Genomic DNA, 20,970 nt, shown 5'->3' on the forward strand with positions numbered 1-20,970 from the left:
TCGTATTCCTCGTCGGTTATGCTTCCTTCAGGAGGGTCTCAATAAGGGTCTGAGACTTCTTCACTGAAGGGTCAAGTTTCTGACTTATCGGTTCTTTCTTTCAAAAGAGACTGGCTATCTTTCCAGAAGTTCAGACGTTCCTTCAGGGAGTTCTTCGGATTCAGCCACCTTTTGTTCCTCCCTGGGACTGTAACTTAGTCTTTACGGCTCTTCAGTATTCTCCATTTGAACCTTTGGAATCTGTAAAATTGCGGTATCTAACGTTCAAAAGTTGTCTTCCTATTGACAATTGCCTCCGCAGGATGAGTATCTGCATGGACAGCTCTTTCTTGCAGACCACCCTTGTTGAGGTTTCATGATAGCCGGGTGGTTCTGCGAACAAAAACCTTCCTTCCTTACGAAAGTTGTGTCAGCGTTTCATCTAAATTAGGACATTGTCCTTCCAGCGTTTACTCCTTCTCCTTCCAGGGAGGATTCCCATTTGGCTCTCTTAGATATGCTTAGGGCCTTACGGATTTATTTATCTTGTCCGGATCCCGTCTGTCGTACGGCTGCATTGTTAGTTTTTAATTGATGCGCCCAAACGAGATTGGCCGGCTTCCAACAACACAGTGGCTCGTTGGGTGATTTCGCCATAAAAACAGTTTTCTGATATTTCAGTTTCTGAATCGATTCCAGCTCATTCGTGTTGGAGCTTCTTGGGCTGCTCGCGGGAGTGTATCTATTGAGCAGCTATGAAGGGCGGCGACTTGGTCGCCTGTGCATACGTTTCAAAACGGGTTTACCGTTTTTCATATTTTCAATTTGGAGACTGCCTCTGTTGGGCGTCAAATTTTACGGACGGCTATGCCATCTACTTCTCCCTCCTCTCATTAGCTTGCTTTGGGAAATCCCACAAGTAACGGCGCAGCGTCCCCCAGATGGATGAAAGAGAAATAGGGATTTTTGTTTACTCACCGTAAAATCTCTTTCTCTGATTCCATCTGGGGGACGCTGCGATCCCTCCCATATGGTTGTCTGGTTTAACCAGTAAATTTTTTCGGTCTATCTCCTTTGGCTTGGCTAAACGTTAACTGAGGTGCTGGCTGGGCAGGAAGGAGATGGGAGGGGTTAGAGGGGGGAGGGGTCAGTTCTTAATAGTTCTGTGCCAAACTCCACAACCACACACCTCTAACCCACAAGTAACGGCGCAGCGTCCCCCAGATGGAATCAGAGAAAGAGATTTTACGGTGAGTAAACAAAAATCCCTATTTTCCACTCCTGGAATGAAGACCACTGACAGGATTATGTTGCGCTTTTCTGTCCAAGACTGGATCCTTGTGGCCTCCTTTAAAGCCATGCGGCTTTTTGTTCCTCCCTGACGGTTTATGTAAGCCATTGCCGTCACATTGTCCGACTGTACTCTCGCGTGTTGAGCCCTCACAAGGTCCTCTGGCAGAAGTGATGCATTGTAAATGGCTCTTAGTTCCAAAATGTTTATTGGAAGTCTGCTCTCCTGCAGTGACCATCTTCCCTGAAACTGATGGTTTTCCAGCACAGCTCCCCATTCTCTGAGACTGGCATCTGAATCAGCCTGATTACTTACTCTTCTGCTAATGCCAAACCTCTTTCCTGCCACTAGATTCTTGTGGACCGATCACCAAATCAATGAGGTCCTGGCCTGGGGCGACAAGCAAATCCTTCTGTGGAGAAGCCAATGCTTGCCTGCCCCCTGAGCAATCAGATTCAGCTGAAAAGGTCTGGAATGACGCCTACTATATTGGATCACTTCGAAGGATGCTACCATCTTTCCAAGAGGTTTTACACAAAGATGCAGAGAGACCATCTGGTTCTGCAGAACCTGATGTACCATTTCCTTGATATCTAGAATCTTGTCTCCTGGGAGAAACACTTTCAGATGTATCAAATCCAAAATGAGACCCTGGAATTGAATCCTCTGTGTTGGTTTTTTTTAAATTTATTATCCATCCGTGTCAAATCAGAAACTGATGAGTGGTTAGAGTATCCTGGATCAACTGGTCCTGAGAGTGAGCCTTGATCGGAAGGTCGTCCAGATATGGGATTATAGTTACCCCTAACGATCTCAACTTCGCGACCATGACTGCCATGATCTTCATGAAGATTCTCGGAGGTGATTATAGGCCGAAAGGTAGGGCTCTGAACTGGTAGTGATTCTTGCCCACTGCAAAACTGTAAATGGGCTTGAGGTGGGGTTCAAATTGGGACATGAAGGTATGCATCCTTTATGTCCATGGACACCATGAACTCTTCCTGTTTCAGTCCTGCAGTAACCGACTGTATTGACTCCATCTTGAACCTGTAAACTTTCAGGAACTGATTCAGAACTTTTAAATTGAGCATTGGTCTGACAGACTCATCCGGTTTTGGCACTACAAAAATATTTGAATAAAATCCTGTTCCTCTTTGAGAAGTCGGGACAGGCATAATTACTTCCGTTTGAAGTAACTTTTGAATCGCCGCATCTAATGCTCTCGCTTTCTGAGGACATCGGGGAAGGCCTGTTGTAAAGAACTTGACTGTAATGGCATTGTAGAAACTCTATTTGGTATCCCTGGGAGATAATATTGTTGACCCAGAACTCTGGTGAGGTTTCGGCCCAGGTGTCCCGAAACCTTTCCAACCGTGCGCCCACCATAGGAGTCCCAAGGTGAGCTGGGAGACTGTCATGCCACGATCTTGTCAGCAGGTTTAGGATCCTGCTTTCTGGTTGTGTTCTGGAAATGGCCTCTACCTCTGCTTCCACGAGCTTGACCGCCAAAACCTCTTCCTGTAGCTCGGAAGGATTGAGACTGAAACTAATTGAACACCGGACCAGAATAATTTCTTCTGACCGGTGGTATGGTTCTAGGATATGTGGTAGGCAGAAAAGTGGATTTCCCCGCTGTTGCCTGTCAAATACACTTGTCTAATTCCGGACCGAATAAATGTCTCCCCTACAAAATGCATCGCCTCTACTGCCTTTGCCCCCCTTTCAGATAGGTTGGCTTGGCTTCAGATAATTATTTTAAAAAATTAATTCTTTAGTGGAGCAGAAGCTCCTTGTTCTGTGCTGCACCTCAGCACAATTTTTCAAACTGAGGGCTTATGGGGCTTGAAGGGGGAGGAGCCAGCTGTGCATAGATGTTGTGTTTTTTTAGATTGTGCCACCTCCAGTCTGCATACTTCACATCCCAGCTGTGTGAAGAGTTCCAGGGTCCCCAAGTGGATGAAAGAGAAATTTTATATTTATCTGAACTCTTACTTTCTCAATTGTAGGATCAAGATGGTGACGTAAAATCTTCATCTCCTGTACCTGGATCACTGCCATCTTCTCAGGTATTTTTCGGACTTGGATTTCTGCGTCTTCTAATCTAACATTTAAACACTAGGGAAGAGCTTTTTCATCAAGCATACATTTTACAACCTTTCATCCAAAATGAAATACGATTTTGACAAAGGTCCATTCAGATTAGATGGCATACAAAGCTATTTGTCTCTGGAGTAGCCTACACATGTCCCATAAAGTTTCCAGTGGTCCAGGGCTGTTGTACCCCCTCATATAGTATGCAGCAGAATGACCTGTCCTTTTTCTGTGTATTTTTCATTCACTTGAATGGCAGGTCCACAGTAGTGAGCTATGCACATATTGCCTACCCTATTTGATCATGGACTGTCCTAGTAGGAGAGAGAAATGCAGCACTGGACCACTGTGTTATGTCAGCGTTATAACACTGTATAAATGGGAAGTATGAACGGGTTAGGGCTGATATGCCGATGGTCAGAATACCGACCGCGGCAACCCTGCTGTTTAGAATCCCGACAGGGGTCAGGAAGCAAGCTACCCCTTTCTTCCCCTACTACAGCTTAACCCTAACCCTCCCTGGTGGTGCCTAACCCTAACACCCCCTCCCCGCAACCAAAACCTAACTTCTTTAGGTGGCATTAGAGAACAAAGGTAAAGAACAATTTCAGCCAAACTGAAAATGCAGATTACAATTCATTCACATACAGTTTAAACACAGCTGTGTAATATCATTATCTCATGTTGCACAACAAAATGGCAGTCATTCAGTGTTTTACACAGGAAGTCTGTGACATCCACTCTGCTGACTCTGAATGTGGCATTGTGGAAGTTGAGTCGCCACTCTCTGGATATAGCAGTCCATGCAAAGATGTGGTTATAGGATTGTTCCACTCAAAACTGAAAATGAAGTTTCAGGTGATGTAACAAACTTCATCCTACGTTTACATATTTGGGAGGTATTTATCAACGCTTGGAGAGATAGAATTGTGAGAAAAGTATCAACTAGTCAGCTCCTAACTGTCATCTTTCAGACACAGCCTGTAAAATGTAATGCAGAAGCTGATTGGCTAGTACTTTATCTCACAATTTTATCTCTTTCCGAAATTTGATAAATAACTCTTCTCCCCCCCCCCCCCCCCCCCTGGTGTCTGGAGTTCACAAGGCTGGCAGATCCCCTGAAATCTTGCTTGTGCCATGAGCCAAGTTAGGGGTAAGTGGAATTCTGCAACGTCTGCTATACCCGCATTTTTATTTCATTATTTTCATTGCCTAGCATAAGATTAGTGAATTAGTTTACACAATTTTTAAGATTTATAACAATGTGTTTTGTTGTCAGTGCCACATTTGCTGTCCTCTGTAAATCCTTATATTGAAAGACTTCAAATAAAACGTCTGCCTGGTGAGATCTAGAGGAAATAGTTCTGATCATTCGCTTCTGAACCCTGGTACTAAACTGGTTGGGTGCTGCCACTTAGCGCCACGGTTTGGTTCATATGGCAGTAATCATGGTTACTTTTGCCATCACTGGCATGAGGAAACACACTATATTCTCCTTTCTAGGGCTTATTGGGGTAAGTGTATGAAGCAGTGATAAGCGTGGAGAAGTCGCCCATGGCAACCAATCAGCTGCTCTGTATAATTTTATAGTATGCAAATTATAAATGTTACTTCAATGCTGATTGGTTGCCATGAGCAACTTCTCCACCCTTTTCACTGCTTCATACATTTACCCCATTATCTTAGACTGAACTTTCCATAGAGAGCCAGGCGCACACAGAGATTCCATATAGAGCCAGGCACACACACAGATTCCATAGAGAGCCAGGCGCACACAGAGATTCCATAGAGAGCCAGGCGCACACAGAGATTCCATAGAGAGCCAGGCGCACACAGAGATTCCATAGAGAGCCAGGCGCACACAGAGATTCCATAGAGAGCCAGGCACACTTATTGCTAATATTTACCAACACCTTTAAAAATCCATATAGACCTTGAGTTAATCACTTCAGTGCTTATTAGGAAACCTGTGTATTATAAGGAATAAATGCATCTCTAACTGTAAATCATGGATATTAGAAGTCCATGCCCTTTATCAAATATTCATATGGCCGCTGTGGCTTAACAGGCAAGCCGTGCAGACGTGTATTTGGAGAGCTCCTGCTGTTGCTCTCCTAAAGTGAGCCTTTTACCCTGTCCCTGACTCTTCTCTGCTCCCTTCTGGCTCTCCCCTGACTCCTGCCCCTTTCTAGCACTGGTGATTCAGTATCACGGAGCCGGGGAGTGGGTTTACCTGCTCTTGCAGGTTGTTGTCTCCATGCCAAGCCGGGACCGTGATTTCTCTCCCCTGATCGTCTCCCCATGTGAAGACGTTGGTGGCATCATCCCGAAATGAAGAATGTGAATGCCTTCATGACACCTGGAGATCCCTCATATGTTTTCTCTTCAATCAATCTGAACTGCAGTGACATGGTTCATTTGTGTTCTCTCCCTGCAACTCGCATTCTCTGCTGCTCTACCCTGGGAAACGAGACCCCTTCAAGAGTTGTAGGCCTGCTATCTTTATTTCTCCTTATACTCATTATGTCTAAAATCAAGAGGGCATCCCAAGCCCCATCGGCTTCCTTATTTGGCCCTAAAAACAAGCCGACTCCACCGTCGCCTGACCCTCACTCCTCATCTAGTTCTCCACCGCCTACGAACGTTGAAATTGACCTGCAAATACAAGCGGTTATGTTATCTTCTGGAGGGAGTCAAAACAGCCTTTACTCTGGAACTTTCCAAGGCTGTCAATGACTTTAAATCGGAACTATCTTCCCTTGGCGCCAGGACGGGACTCCCTGGAATCCAAGACTGACAGTCTCTGCCGTTCTTAGATTACCCTTGACAAATAACTTTTGCAGTTACACAATAAGGTTGAATCTCTTAAGGAAAAACAAGAGGATGCAGAGAATCGTTCTCGACAGAATAATCTGAAGATACGCAATGTGGCCGAAAACATTTCTACCTCTGAACTTCAGTCTTTTCTTGGTGGCCTCTTCCGGCACATCCTCCCTGTCCACAACCGACTATTTGATGGATAGAGCCCACTGAGTGAAACCTTCATCTGCTCAGCCTCCCCGTGACATCATTGTCCAGCTGCATTATTACCGTACTAAGGAACGGTTACTCCAAGCCACCAGAGATACCCAGGTCATTACTTATCAAGCTATGGATATCCAGCTATTTCAGGACCTGGCCCTCCTCCACAATCCAGAAACGTAGAGATCTCCAAGCTATAACTCTCCTTTTACGTCAACACAATGTCAGATACTGTTGGGGTTTTCCTTTCCAACTTCAAGTTTTCACTGCCAATTCCTCATAACCTGTGAAATCCATCGATCAAGGCCAGGATCTCCTGGCGCAATTGGATTTTTTAACTGAATCTTCGTCTCTGCCCCCTGCTTCACCCAAACCCCAACGATCACGCCCCCTTGCTCCGGAACAGTCAACTGTTACGAGATGTGAGCGGGATGCTGCCCCTCCATGAGACAGTTGGTTCCACTTTATCTTGCCTTCTCTACTTGCTGGATGCTTCCACCCACACACTCCCCTTGGACAATGTCCTAGGTGGTTACCGGCCTATGACTGGGATGGTGGTCAGTTTTTTATTTTTATTTTTTTACTGTTTTCATAGGTTTCTCCTAGTCACGTTTAGGTCTTCCTGGACCTTTTATATCCTGTTTTCTTTTTTTTCAATAAACTTTTTATTGAGACATCACTAGTATCACATTACATAATAAAGATGTACAGTTAGTGTAAAATATAATAATATATCCTTTTTTCAATGTTTCAACTGCTTTTGCTTTTCGTAGTTATATATTTTCTGTTTTCCTTTTGCTGCTGTTCTACATGGGACCCCAGGTCCCCATGTGGGGCGTCTCATCCCCCACTTTTCTAAGACCTGCCCCCTCCCCCCCCATGCACCCTGTACTTATTGTACATTATTTTCTATATTCTTTTCATCACTCTGAACCCTTTGCAGGTTCCTAGGTTTAAGGGGCTTCTTCCCCCTTTCCTCTGTTTTTTACTTTTTTTGTGGCTACTCTCCTTTTTTTTTTTTTTTTTTAATCTCTTCTCGTCTGGTGGATGTGCTCAGTGTTTTAGCCCTATCACTTTCTCAACTACTTTTTCTTGTGTAGCGACTATTCCCTTGACTCCATGGCCCTTAAACGACTGTCCATTAATGTAAATGGTCTTAACTCCCCACACAAGCACATTATTACCCTGTAGGCCGGTCGGAGGGAAAAAGCTGATAGTGTTTTTGCAGGAGACTCCCCTCACGGAAACCCACTCGCTAGTACAGGGGAAGCAGTTCTCTCAAACTTTTTTTTTTTTTGCTTCTGAGGACTGCAAGAAACGAGGTGTTGCAATACTTATTCAGGACTCCTTTCTTGCACTCTATCTATTCTGACCCGGAGGGTCATTCTCTTATTGTGTCTGTCTCGCTTTGCTCACAAATGTTACTCTTGTTTCAGTATGTGCACCAAACCAGACTTCGAGACTTTAATGTTATCCGAGCATTGATAGGTCCTCACACTCCTCACTTAAATCGTTGGCTCCTCTCTCAAAAGACGCGATGACTTTATCTTCCTTGCTTAAACAATATAATCTTTGACTCCTGGCATCTTAAAAACTCTACTGCTCATGACTATACCCATTTCTCCCCACTGCACAATATGTATTCACACATTGACATGATCGTTGTCTCATACTCACTAACCTCCCTGACTACCCAGGCCGGAATTACCCCCTTTTCCTGGACAGATCATGCAGGAGTCTTTATCCTCCTCGACCTCCTCAGACAGTATCCCCGCCCTTGTAGGTGGCGTCTCGACAACTCACTTTTGTTACATCCAACTACCTTCTCTACAATCAAGCAGGCTATCTCTGATTATTTCTCTTTCATCCATCTGGGGGACGCTGCGCCATTACTTGTGGGTTTGAGGTGTGTGGTTGTGGAGTTTGGCACAGAACTAATAAAACCTGACTCCTCCCCCCTCTAACCCCTCCCATCTCCTTCCTGCCTAGCCAGTACCTCAGTTTTAGTATTGTGCCTGTGGAGTACAGACACAGTTTTTCTTTCTCCTTAGATTTTTTTTTTTTTTTTTTTTCCTTTCTTATTTTTCTATACCTAGTCCCTGTCTACAGGTGACAGGTATAAATGGAACAAGGATGCTGTCAGAAAGGGCCACCATACCTTGGTCACTGGGGCCTTTTTTATTCACTAAAGCGACAGATCAAAAAGGTACTGGACAGCCACAATCTGTCACTGACAGTATTGGGCTGTCCCTAACTGCTTTTATTATTATTTTATTATTATTATTATTATTATTTTATTTAATATTTTTTTTATTTGATTTATTTTATTGATTATTAATATTTCACACCCTCCCCCCCCCCCCCCCCCCCCCCCCTGACCCCCTCTCCCCCGGCGCAAGCCCACTAGCGGGAGCTATGCCGGAGACCTGTATCCCTACACCAGCAGTAGTGTCTGAGGGGCTGTGGGGACGGACGGGGATCCCGGAGAAGCCGCCGCGTAAGTCGCTATACTTAGCAACGCGCGGCAGCCCGAACTTCCGGTTGATCGCGTAGTAACAGGAGTGCAGGGACGGCTTCCCGCCCTGCTCTGCCCGCGCGCGCGTCACTTTGCCTGACGCCATCTTCCGAGGGGGACGCTGTGCATACAGGAGAGCCTCTCAGGGGGAGACTTTATTTACAAAACCGCAAGTATAGAGGGGCTATTCATAGGGGGAGATTACAATCAAGCTAATGGGCTAAGGCTGTTTATTACTTAGCAAAGAGAGCCAGCATACTGGGTTACAGTCCCAGAGATCTCTTCAAGCTATAAATTTCCTATTGAAAGGTCACTAGTCACAATTGTATGCTACTTTCTTTAGTACATTCAGAATAGAGAAAATGACTAGTAAACCGGACAAACCTTCAAAGGGAAAAACGGCCTCAGTGGTTTAAAATTTCCTGCTCTGTGTGGCTCAAAGCTAGAAAAAGGTAGTACTGACGCGGGTACCCTATGTACAGCATGTTCTGGTGCAATTTCAGATTTGCGTCAGTCTAGAGAGACTGAATCTGCTCGGACTCAGGTGGAGCCCTTGTGGGCCCAGAATATGGGCAGGAGTATCACTGATTTAACTCAGTCCTTAAATAAGTTTGTAAATGCGGCCAGCAGTTCGACTGCTACTAAGCGATCGCAGCCGTTACCAGCTATAGCGTTTCCAGGTAAGGAGGCGGACACTCTGTCATCTCCTTTGGAGGAGGGGGAGGTAGATCCTGAATGGGATGAGGTTTCGGCTTGGGAAGTTAGATTGCTAATAGAAGCCATTCGTCAGACTCTTAATATTCAGGACGCGGCGGTGGAGGAGACTCCTTCCCCCTTTTTTCAAACGACAGAAGAGACAGGTTACTGCCTTCCCTTCTTATTCTCACTTTGCAGATATTTTAAAAGAACCCTGGCTTAAGCCGGATTCTCGTTTTCAGGCGCCTAAAAAGTTAAAGTTTCTATATCCCTTTACGGAGGAAGATACAAAATTTTGGGAGACGGCCCCAAAGGTAGACGCTCCTATTTCACATCTGGCAAAAGCTACGGTGATTCCGTCGGTACAGTCTGTGACCTTAAAAGACACTACCGATAGGAAGATAGAAGCATTACTAAAATCTATGTTTTCTTTATCAGGTGTTTCCCTCCGTCCAGTACTGGCGAGTGCCTGGGTACTTAAGGCCGTGGATGAATGGCTTGCACAGGTGGTATCGGGAATGCAGTCGGACGATCCGTCAGAAGCCATCCAATTAGCAGAGCAGATTTCGGAGGCCCTCACTTATGTGGGTGAGGCCTGGTTGGATTCGGTTGCGCTACAGTCTCGGGTTTCAGCCTTGACAGTATCCGCAAGACGCTCCTTGTGGCTTAGAGTTTGGAATGCTGATTCTGACTCAAAGCAAACCTTGACGGCAGTGCCTTTTGAAGGTGAGTTTCTTTTTGGATCAGAGTTAAAGAAGATTATTTCAGACACTACTGGAGGAAAGAGTCCTTTCCTTACATCTGCACCTCACAAACCAAAACCTACAAGGTTTCGGTCCTTTCGTACACAGGGCAGAGGTAGTTTCCAATCCTTTCGTGCTTCCTACAGATTTCCAAGACGGGGGTCTTTCAGAGGAAGAGGATCCCAGGCTATTCGCAGGCCGGCCAGTAAGCCTGCCGACAAACCTGAGCCATGACGCCTCAGGTCTCCTGGAGGGATCAAAGAAGGTTGGGGCCCGGTTACTTCAGTTCAAGGATGTGTGGCTCCTATCGAAACCGGATCGGTGGATAATGGGAGTCATATCCAGAGGATATATGTTGGATTTCGAAGAAACAGTCCCAACCCGACTATTTATAACACCTCTCCCAGACGATCCCTCCAGACGTCAAGCTCTCCTTCAGGCAATAACAACCCTCTTACAAAATGGAGTAATCATTCCGGTTCCCTCTCATCAGAGGGGTCGGGGTTTTTACTCAGGTCTTTTTCTCATAGACAAGCCGGATGGTTCGTTTCAAACCATTCTGAATCTGAAGGCTCTCAACCCGTATCCCTCAACCCAAAAATTCAAGAACATAAAAGACGCTTACTTACATGTCCCGATTTGGGTAGGACATCAATCTCTACTGAGATTTGCAGTGGGCCCGGAGCACTTTCAGTTTCAGGCTCTTCCCTTTGGTCTCTCTACGGCTCCCCGGGTTTTTACAAAGGTCATAGGTCATGTAGTCGCAGTTCTCCGTTGTCAAGGGGTCAATATCACTCCATATTTGGACGACCTGTTGGTCAAGGCACCATCAGCGGAGATTCTCACTCAGAACCTGCATCTCACGATGGAGACGCTACAGTCGTTCGGGTGGATAATCAACTTTCCAAAGTCATCTCTACTTCCTTCTCAGAAAATGATTTTTCTAGGACTTCTATTCGACACCAACAGCCAGAAGGTGTTTCTTCCGGCGGACAAGATTCAGGGACTACAGTCCAGAATCCGAACCCTGTTACACTTACCAGTAGTGTCGGTCCTCAGATGTATGCAGGTGTTGGGCAAGATGGTATCCTCTTTCGAGGCAGTTCCATATGCCAGATTTCATGCCCGACCTCTCCAGACTCAGATTCTCAACTGTTGGACTCGGACGGAACCGCGTCTCGAATTACAGTTGATCCGCTTGTCGGTAAAGACTCGTCAGTCTCTTCAATGGTGGCTTCACAGTCGGAATTTGAAAAAGGGTACACCTTTCACGATCTGGTCTTGGATGATGGTCACCACGGATGCAAACCTCAGTGGTTGGGGGGCAGTGTTCCAGACTCATCACTTCCAGGGACGCTGGAGCAATCAGGAGTTAAAAATTGCAAATCAACATTCTGGAACTAAGGGCGATTCGGTATGCACTCCTTCACATTCAAACCATGGTACAGGGTCAACCAGTTCGTGTGCAGTCCGACAATGCCACCGCAGTGGCTTACATCAACAAACAGGGAGGAACTCGCAGCTGGTCCGCAATGAGAGAAGTCGCTCAGATCCTCGCGTGGGCGGAACGTTGGGTTCCGGTGATCTCCGCGATCCACATTCCAGGAGGGAAGCAGACTTTTTGAGTCATCACACGATTCATCCGGGAGAATGGTAACTTCATCAGGAGGTGTTCCTCTCTCTAGTGGACCGATGGGGAATGCCAGACATAGACCTGATGGCGTCTCGCCTCAACGCAGAACTTCCTCACTACGGCGCAAGGACTCAGGATCCACAGGCATTCCTGATCGATGCTCTAACTGCTCCATGGCAGTTTCAACTGGGATATGTTTCCGCCAATTCCACTGATCCCGCGTCTACTTCAACGCATTCGGCGAGAGGGTCTCGCAGTGATTCTAGTGGCTCCAGATTGGCCGCGTCGACAGTGGTACACTCTACTGCGCAGTATGGTCGTCGAAGACTCCTTTCGCCTACCTCTGCGACCAGATCTTCTTATTCAAGGACCTTGTCGCCACCCAGATTTACATCGGATGGCTTTGACGGCTTGGCTCTTGAATCCAAGATTTTGAAGGCAAAAGGTCTTTCTCGATCGGTTGTTCAGATGATGATTCGAGCAAGGAAACCGGTGACCTCTGGCATTTACCATAGGATATGGCGTATTTACATTGCATGGTGCGAAAAACGGAGACTAACTCCGCATTTGTTTAGGCTACCTCGCCTACTCTCTTTCCTTCAGGAGGATCTCGACAAGGGCCTAAAGCTTTCTTCACTAAAAGGTCAGGTTTCAGCTTTATCGGTTCTTTTTCAGAAGAAACTAGAAAATATTCCAGAGGTTCAAACATTCCTGCAGGGAGTACTTCGGATTCAACCACCTTTTGTCCCTCCGGTTCCTCCCTGGGATTTAAACTTGGTCCTTACGACTCTTCAGACCTCTCCATTTGAACCTTTAGAATCGGTTGAACTCCGTTATCTGACACAGAAAGTTGTTTTTTCTCCTACACTACTTCATGGCAGCCCTTACTCTTGGGATTGTATCCCATTCCTAGACTTAGACAGGGAATCCTCTCAACACTTTAGGACCACCCACCTTGGGTATATAGCCCTGCTCCTCCCCTTCCTCCATTAGTCTTTTTCCTGTCTCCTAGCTTGACAGGGGATTATGTGTTTGATTTTTGAGAACTGTTTACCTCTATTCCCAGTAATACGCCTCTGTGTAGCCGTACTGGAAGAGGGTGGCTCCCTGGAGAAGGCAGAGTGTGCTTGGGGCGATTGTAAGTCCCCGCTGTTCAGCTTAAGGTGTCCGCCCGCTGTTTTGCTGCTGGTCCCTCTCCCTAGTGCCGCTGTCTGAAGCCGTCTCCCCGGGTGCTTTGCTCCGCTAGCCGCAGCGCCTGTATCTCCGGCGAGACCGGAAGTGCGGGTGGCCGGAAGGGCAGCGAGGCGAAGGAGAAGTGCGGCTGGCGGGCGGAAGCGCTGTGAGAGACAGCGTGCGGCGGTTGGCGGGCGGAAGTGCTGGGGCGGCCGTCCTGTAGCTGGGACGGTCTGCTCAGCGCCGCTCTCTATGATCCTTTAAAGCTTAAATATGGCGCTGCACACTAGGAGTGAGAGTCTCCTATGAGCTGGGCAGGTGTATGCTTACCAGCAGGATGGATAGAGAGCCTTCTCCCCATAAGCCGATGAGTGCCCGGAAGAGGTAAGTCCTCATAGAGGATATGGTTTTTTGATTTTCTGCGTGGTTAGGATTTTAATGTAGTACTACTGCTGTTCATTTTTTAGTGTGTCTCCTCCTAAGAAGAGGCTATGCAAGAAGAGGCATATGGATATACAGTGTGCAGCATGTGATAAGATCTTTTCTTCTACTGAGAACGTGAAGTTCTGTGAGGACTGTATACAGAGTGACATTCAGCAGGCCAGTCAAACCAGTCAGATTCAGCAATTGAAGGACTGGATGAAGAGGTCTTTTGTTACGAGAGAACAGCTGGCTGATTTGCAGGGAAATAAGAGGTCTAGATCCCTTGCTAGTATTGACTCTCAGGACGAGTCAGCCTCTTTGTATGCTGATTATCAAGTTTCCTCTAGTTCTGGGTCAGAAGAGAAGGAGGAAGTCAGAGAGTTTAATTTGGATCTCGTTGACAGTCTCTTAAAGAATATATTTAAGACCATGAACTATAGGCAAAAGGATAAAGGAGATGAAGATAAGGATGTCTTGTTTGGAGATAAGTCCAAAAGGAGCAGATACTTTCCGGTTCACAGAGCATTGAAGGATGTAGTGTCTAAGGAGTGGCAAAACATAGATAAGAGACTTGGAAGTATTAAACGAGTGGATCGGATGTTTCCAGTAGAAGATGAGCAATTTCTGGGCTGGTGCACGGTGCCTAAGATAGATGCGGCAGTAGCAGAAATGGTGTCTAAAACTACGATTCTGTTAGAGGACGGAGCTGTCCTTAAGGATGGCATGGATAAGCGTATGGAGAGTGCGCTAAAGAAATTACATGTGTCCTCGGCAGTATCCTTAAGGTCCGGTGTGGCTGTGGCATCTGTTTCCAGAGCTTTGAGAGTTTGGGGATCAGTGTTGTCCACAGATATTGAAGAGAAAATCTCAAGGCAATATTTGCAGAGAAGCCTGGGTATTATGCTCAAGGGCATAGAGTATCTGTGCGAAGCTTCTTTGGATGTGTTAGATTTCGCAGCGAAATCCATGGCGGCAGGCGTTATGGCTAGAAGAGCTTTGTGGCTTAGATCATGGTCGGCGGATATGCATTCCAAGAACCGGTTGGTGTCATTACCGTATGAGGGTTCCCTATTATTTGGAAATAAGCTTGAGGCTATTATACAAAAGATGTCAGGGGGTAAGTCAGCGAGGCTGCCTCAGGACAAGAGGAATAAATTTCCGTTTCCTTCTTCTAAACAACAATTTAAGGAAGCGAGAAGTTATAGGCCGGGGCGAGCTTATATGGGAAGGTATTCCTCGGGGACGAATAGGCAGTCCTTTCGCCAGGCCTATAGGAGAGGTGGACGGAGACAATGACTGTCGCGGAGTTCTGGTATCCTTTCCGGTGGGAGCCAGGCTCCAGAAGTTTGCCAGTCTCTGGCAGTATTCAATTCAGGACACTTGGGTACTGGATGTGATATCTCAGGGATACCGGATAGAGTTTTCCGAAGTTCCAAAGAGGGACAAGTTTGTGAGTTCAAGAAGCCCAGCTGCGAGTCTGGAACTAAAGGCTCTGGAAGACAGTTTGGAAAAATTGATCCAGGTGAATGCGGTAGAGCCTGTTCCGCCTTCAGAAAGAAAGAGGGGATTTTATTCCAGAATTTTTCTGATAAGAAAGGCGTCGGGAGATTTCAGAACCATACTAGATCTCAGACAGCTCAACGATTATGTGAAGACGATAAAATTTCGTATGGAGACGATGAAATCCATTCTGTCAGGGGTAAGGAAGGAGGATTTCCTAGCGTCCATAGACCTAGAGGATGCTTACTTTCATGTGCCGGTACACACACGGCACAGAAGATACCTGAGGTTTTCGGTCATGGGCAAGCATTTTCAGTTTACATGCCTCCCTTTCGGTCTGAAGTCGTCTCCAAGGATATTTACCAAGGTGCTGTCAGCACTGGTAACTGTAATAAGAGGTCAAAGAATTGCAATTTGGGCATATCTAGACGATCTACTAGTGTGCGGAGAGTCAAAACAGGAAGTAAAGATGGCGTTAGAAGTGACGCTGCAGATCCTACAAGAACATGGCTGGTTAATAAATTGGAAGAAAAGTCAACTAGAACCAAGACAAGAAATTCAGTTTCTCGGAGTACAGGTGGATACTGCCAATTATACAATAGGTCTGTCAGAAGAAAGATGCTCGAAGATTCGGAGTCTGGCTTCCTTACTAAGGGAATGCAACAGTGTGACTCTGCGTCAGGGGATGAGTCTTTTGGGTATGATGGCCTCCTCCATAGACGTGGTCCCGTGGGCGAGATGGCGGATGAGGGGCCTTCAGCTAGAGATACTAGGCTATTGTCGGAGACGTTATTCCCTGAATCATCGCATAGGGTTAAGTCAAGGGGCAAAACGTTCTCTAGACTGGTGGATGGAAACAGAACTGGTCGACAGGAAGACGACTGTCGGATCGTCACTTCCTCATTCTAACAACAGATGCGAGTGCAGTCGGTTGGGGGGCGCACTTGTTGCAACAGAACTGCCAAGGAAGGTGGAACCACCAGGAGAGAAGATTATCCTCAAACCACAGGGAAATGAGAGCTGTGTGGAATGCGATGAAATATTTCCAGAAGCAGTTACAGGGGAAACATCTCAGGATATTTTCAGACAATGTGGCAGTGGTAGCCTATCTCAATCGGCAAGGAGGCACCAGAAGTCATGTATTAATGGAAGAGGTGTCAAACATACTTCATTGGGCGGAACGTCATCTAGAATCCCTATCAGCACTACATGTTCCCGGAGTAGACAATTATGTGGCAGATTTCCTCAGCAGACAAGAGGTGTTACCGGGAGAGTGGGAATTGAACGACGCAGTGTTCAATCAGATTGTACAAAGGTTCGGCCAGCCACAGGTGGATCTGATGGCCACACACGTCAATACGAAAGTTCCTCTGTTCTTCTCCCGATATCATCTCCCAGGATCAAGCGGGGTGGATGTCTTCTCTCTCCCATGGGGGTTCAGACTAGCATATGTTTTTCCTCCGTTTCCAATGATTGCACGTATTCTAAGGAAGATCAGAGAAGAGAGGGCGCAGGTCATAATAGTTCTTCCATATTGGCCAAAGAGAGCGTGGTTTCCTTCAGTACTGAGGATGGCAGCAGGGGAACCTTTGACGTTGCCGCTAATAACGGATCTGTTGCATCAGGGTCCATTGCTGCACCCGAATTTGCGACAACTGCATTTGACGGCATGGAAATTGAACGGCAATTATTGAGAGATAAAGGGTTGTCTGAGCAAGTTGTTAATTTGTTGATTCAGTCGAGAAACAAGGTATCCTCTAAGATCTACTATAGAGTCTGGAAAACTTTCATTTCCTGGTCGGGCTCAAGATTTAACCCGCAGGAAGCAGAGACATCGCAGGTCCTTCAATTTTTGTTTGATGGATTTGAGAAGGGGCTGGCGGTATCTACCATCAAGGTCCAGATAGCAGCACTGAGTGTTCTATTGGAGAGAAGATTATCTGATGAAAGCTTAGTGAGGAAGTTCTGTCAGGCAATTAAAAGGATAAGACCTCGCTTCAGGTCGGTGGTCGCTCCGTGGGATCTGAATTTAGTTTTAAATTCATTAATGTTGTCTCCGTTTGAGCCATTGCAGGACGTCTCAGTTAAATTTCTAACTTGGAAAGTAGTGTTCCTGGTAGCCATTACGTCAGCCAGAAGAGTTGGAGAGCTACAGGCCCTGTGGTCAGAGGAGCCCTACCTTAATTTCCTTCCGGATAGACTTGTTTTAAGGACTAATCCAGAATTTTTGCCTAAGGTGGTGTCAGATTTCCATTTGAATCAAGACATCGTGTTGCCATCATTCTACCCACAGCCGCAGAATGAGGAGGAAAAGAGAATGCATAGTTTGGATCTAATCAGAGCAATTTCAGTGTATCTGAATAGAGTGAAAGAGTTCCGTAAGATGAAACACCTGTTTGTGTTATATTCAGGTGCAAGGAAGGGTGAGAAACCTACGAAACAGACCATCTCCAGATGGATCACAGAACTCCTGGCGTTTATTTACAAACAGAATGGTCAAGAGGTTCCGGAGCAGCTAAAGGCACACTCTACCAGGGCCATGGCAGCTTCCTGGGCTAAGAAGGCAAGGCTTTCGGCGAGGGATATATGTGCAGCAGCCACATGGTCTTCTATTCATACATTCTCCAATCATTATGCGGTGGATGTTATGGAGGCACACTTTGGGAAACGTGTCTTTGATGCAGCATTGAATTAAACAAATTATAGTTTCAGCATTGACAAGATGTCTGTGGTATTTTTTATTGCCCTCCCTATATTGAGTGTTGGTATATCCCAAGAGTAAGGGCTGCCATGAAGTAGTGTAGGAGAAAAAAGCAAATTATACTTACCGATAATTTCATTTCTCCGAGGTACTTCATGGCAGCCTACAATATACCCTCCCTTAGTGAAGTTTAAATATAGTCTGGTCACAGGAGACACTCAAAAGACTAATGGAGGAAGGGGAGGAGCAGGGCTATATACCCAAGGTGGGTGGTCCTAAAGTGTTGAGAGGATTCCCTGTCTAAGTCTAGGAATGGGATACAATCCCAAGAGTAAGGGCTGCCATGAAGTACCTCGGAGAAATGAAATTATCGGTAAGTATAATTTGCTTTTTTCTGTTGGCTATTGCCTCAGCTAGACGAGTATCTGAGTTGGCGGCTCTTTCTTGCAGACCCCCCTTGTTAGTGTTTCATGAGAACCGGGTGGTTCTACGGACTAAGCCTTCTTTCCTTCCAAAGGTTGTTTCAAAATTCCATTTAAATCAGGACATTGTCCTTCCGGCCTTTACTCCGACATCTTCTCCTGGGGAGGACTCTCATTTAGCTCTCCTGGATGTGGTTCGAGCTTTACGTGTCTATTTGTCTCGCACCGAGTCATTACGGCGTACGGATAACTTGCTGGTTTTGATTGATGCTCCGAAACGAGGTTGGCCGGCCTCCAAAAATACTGTGGCCCATTGGATAACTTCGGCCATAAGACAGGCTTACGTGTCTGCTAATGTTTCGGTTCCTGACTCAATTAGGGCTCATTCCACTAGAGCTGTTGGAGCCTCTTGGAGCTGTTCGCGGTGGTGCATCTGTTGAGCAACTGTGCAGGGCGGCAACCTGGTCGTCAGTTCATACTTTCACACATACTTTCACCGTTTTCATACTTTTGGTTTGGAGACTGCTGCTGTTGGGCGTCGTATATATTAAAGACGGCTATGCCGTCCCCATCTCCCTCCTCTTATTAGCTTGCTTTGGGAAATCCCACAAGTAATGGCGCAGCGTCCCCCAGATGGATGAAAGAGAAAAGGTGATTTTTGTTACTTACCGTAAAATCTCTTTCTCTGATTCCATCTGGGGGACGCTGCGATCCCTCCCAGATGTTTGTCTGGTTTAACCAGTTAATTTTCTTTGATCTATCTCCTTTGGCTTGGCTAAACGTTAACTGAGGTACTGGCTAGGCAGGAAGGAGATTAGAGGGGGGAGGAGTCAGGTTTTATTAGTTCTGTGCCAAACTCCACAACCACACACCTCAAACCCACAAGTAATGGCGCAGCGTCCCCCAGATGGAATCAGAGAAAGAGATTTTACGGTAAGTAACAAAAATCACCTTTTTCTAAGGAATTCTGCCTCTGACGTATCACCTGGTGTCATTTGGGAGGCCCATAAGGCCACCGTTCGCGGCCAACTTATTAGCTCCGCTTCTGTCATGCGTAAATGTGCTGCCGAAAAATATAACCTCTTTAGAGCATTGGCTTGCTGTCCTTTTAGACAGTTACGTTACGTCTGTCAGAGGCCAACTTAATACCCTTCTTTCTAGAAGGGCTGCCATCAACCTGCAAAAACGCCAACAGCGCTTTTATGATAAGGCCAACAAGGCTGATTCTATGCTGGCCAAAAAGCTCAGAAAGAAACGCTCCCTCAATTTAATTGAGAAGATTCGGTCTCCTCACTAACTACCATTTATGACCAGATCAAAATTGTCCATGAATTTAGAGAATTCTATTCCTCTTTGTATAATCTCCCGACCCCCTGTGCCGACCATTCCCCTCAGTCTGTCAGCTTGGACTACTATCTGGCGAATTCTACCCTTCCTAAACTTTCCCCAGATCAACTCTCTTCACTTAACACTAGTATTTCGCAGGACGAAGTTAGGGCTGCTGTTAAATCCCTTAAAAGCTCTTCTGCCCCCAGACCGGACGGTTTCTCGACCCAATATTACAAAAAATACTCTGATGTCCTTGCTCCATATCTGATGTACTTTTTTAATAAAGTGTTGGACGGGGCATCCTTTGAGTGTGCCACGACTACGGCTAACATAACTGTGATTCCGAAACTTGGGAAGGATCATTCACTTCGTTCTAACTATAGACCGATTTCCCTTCTCAACGTCGATCTCAAAGTATATGCTAAAATCCTAGCTAATAGACTGAATCCCCTTCTGCCAAATTTAATACACCCCGATCAGGTGGGGTTTATCCCGGGCAGACAAGCTCCTGACAACACCAGGAGGGCCATCGACCTGATGCACTCCATTCATGACGGAAAAATTTCCTCTTTGATTATGTCCTTAGATGATAAAAAGGCTTTCGACCGCATATCCTGGCCGTTCATGTTTGGTGTTCTCAGGTCGATGGGCTTCTCTGGCAAATTTCTGCAGGTTATAGCGGAACTTTACCGCTCACCCTCAGCTACTGTCTCTGCAAACGGTCTGACCTCTACGCCTTTCGTTATCTCTAACGGCACACGTCAGGGTTGCCCCCTCTCTCAACTCGTTTCCGCTCTCATTATTGAGCCCATGGGCGCTAGACTTTGTGCCAATTCCGAAATATCTGTGGTCCATGTTGGTACCAGGGATCATAAACTGGCACTCTACACCGATGTTGTCTTATTGGCACTCACTTATCCCCTCTCCTCGCTCCTGCCCACTCTAGCTGAACTGGATTTACAGCCAGGTCCATAAATATTGGGACATTGACACAATGCTCATATTTTGGGCTCTATACACCACCACAATGGATTTGAAATGAAACAAACAAGATCAAACTTTCACTTTTTAATACTTTGTTGCAAATCCTTTGCAGTCAACTACAGCCTGACGTCTGGAACGCATAGACATCACCAGACACTGGGTTTCATCCCTTGTGATGCTCTGCCAGGCCTCTACTGCAAATGTCTTCAGTTCCTGCTTGTTCTTGGGGCACTTTCACTACAGTTTTGTCTTCATCAAGTGAAATGCATGCTCGATCGGATTCAGATCAGGTGATTGACTTGGCCATTGCATAACATTCCACACATTTGCCTTAAAAAAAACTCTTTGGTTGCTTTCACAGTATGCTTCGGGTCATTGTCCACCTGCACTGTGAAGCGCCGTCCAATGAGGTCTGAAGCATTTGACTTAATATGAGCAGATAATATTGCCCGAAACACTTCAAAATTAA

At 46.1% G+C, this 20,970-nt stretch overlaps 1 protein-coding gene across 1 annotated transcript in view; it reads left to right on the forward strand.

The window, feature by feature from the left end:
• The window catches only part of PAPOLA (poly(A) polymerase alpha), a 146,284-nt gene that overhangs the window by 112,727 nt on the left and 12,587 nt on the right, over window positions 1-20,970 (forward strand). Inside the window, exon 21 of the mRNA XM_063947539.1 lies at window positions 3,277-3,336. Within this exon, the coding sequence (XP_063803609.1) occupies window positions 3,277-3,336 (60 nt within the window). The remainder of the gene's footprint in view (window positions 1-3,276; window positions 3,337-20,970) is intronic.

Source organism: Pseudophryne corroboree, chromosome 12 (genome assembly GCF_028390025.1).
Source record: "Pseudophryne corroboree isolate aPseCor3 chromosome 12, aPseCor3.hap2, whole genome shotgun sequence".
NCBI classification, from domain to species: Eukaryota; Metazoa; Chordata; class Amphibia; order Anura; family Myobatrachidae; genus Pseudophryne; species Pseudophryne corroboree.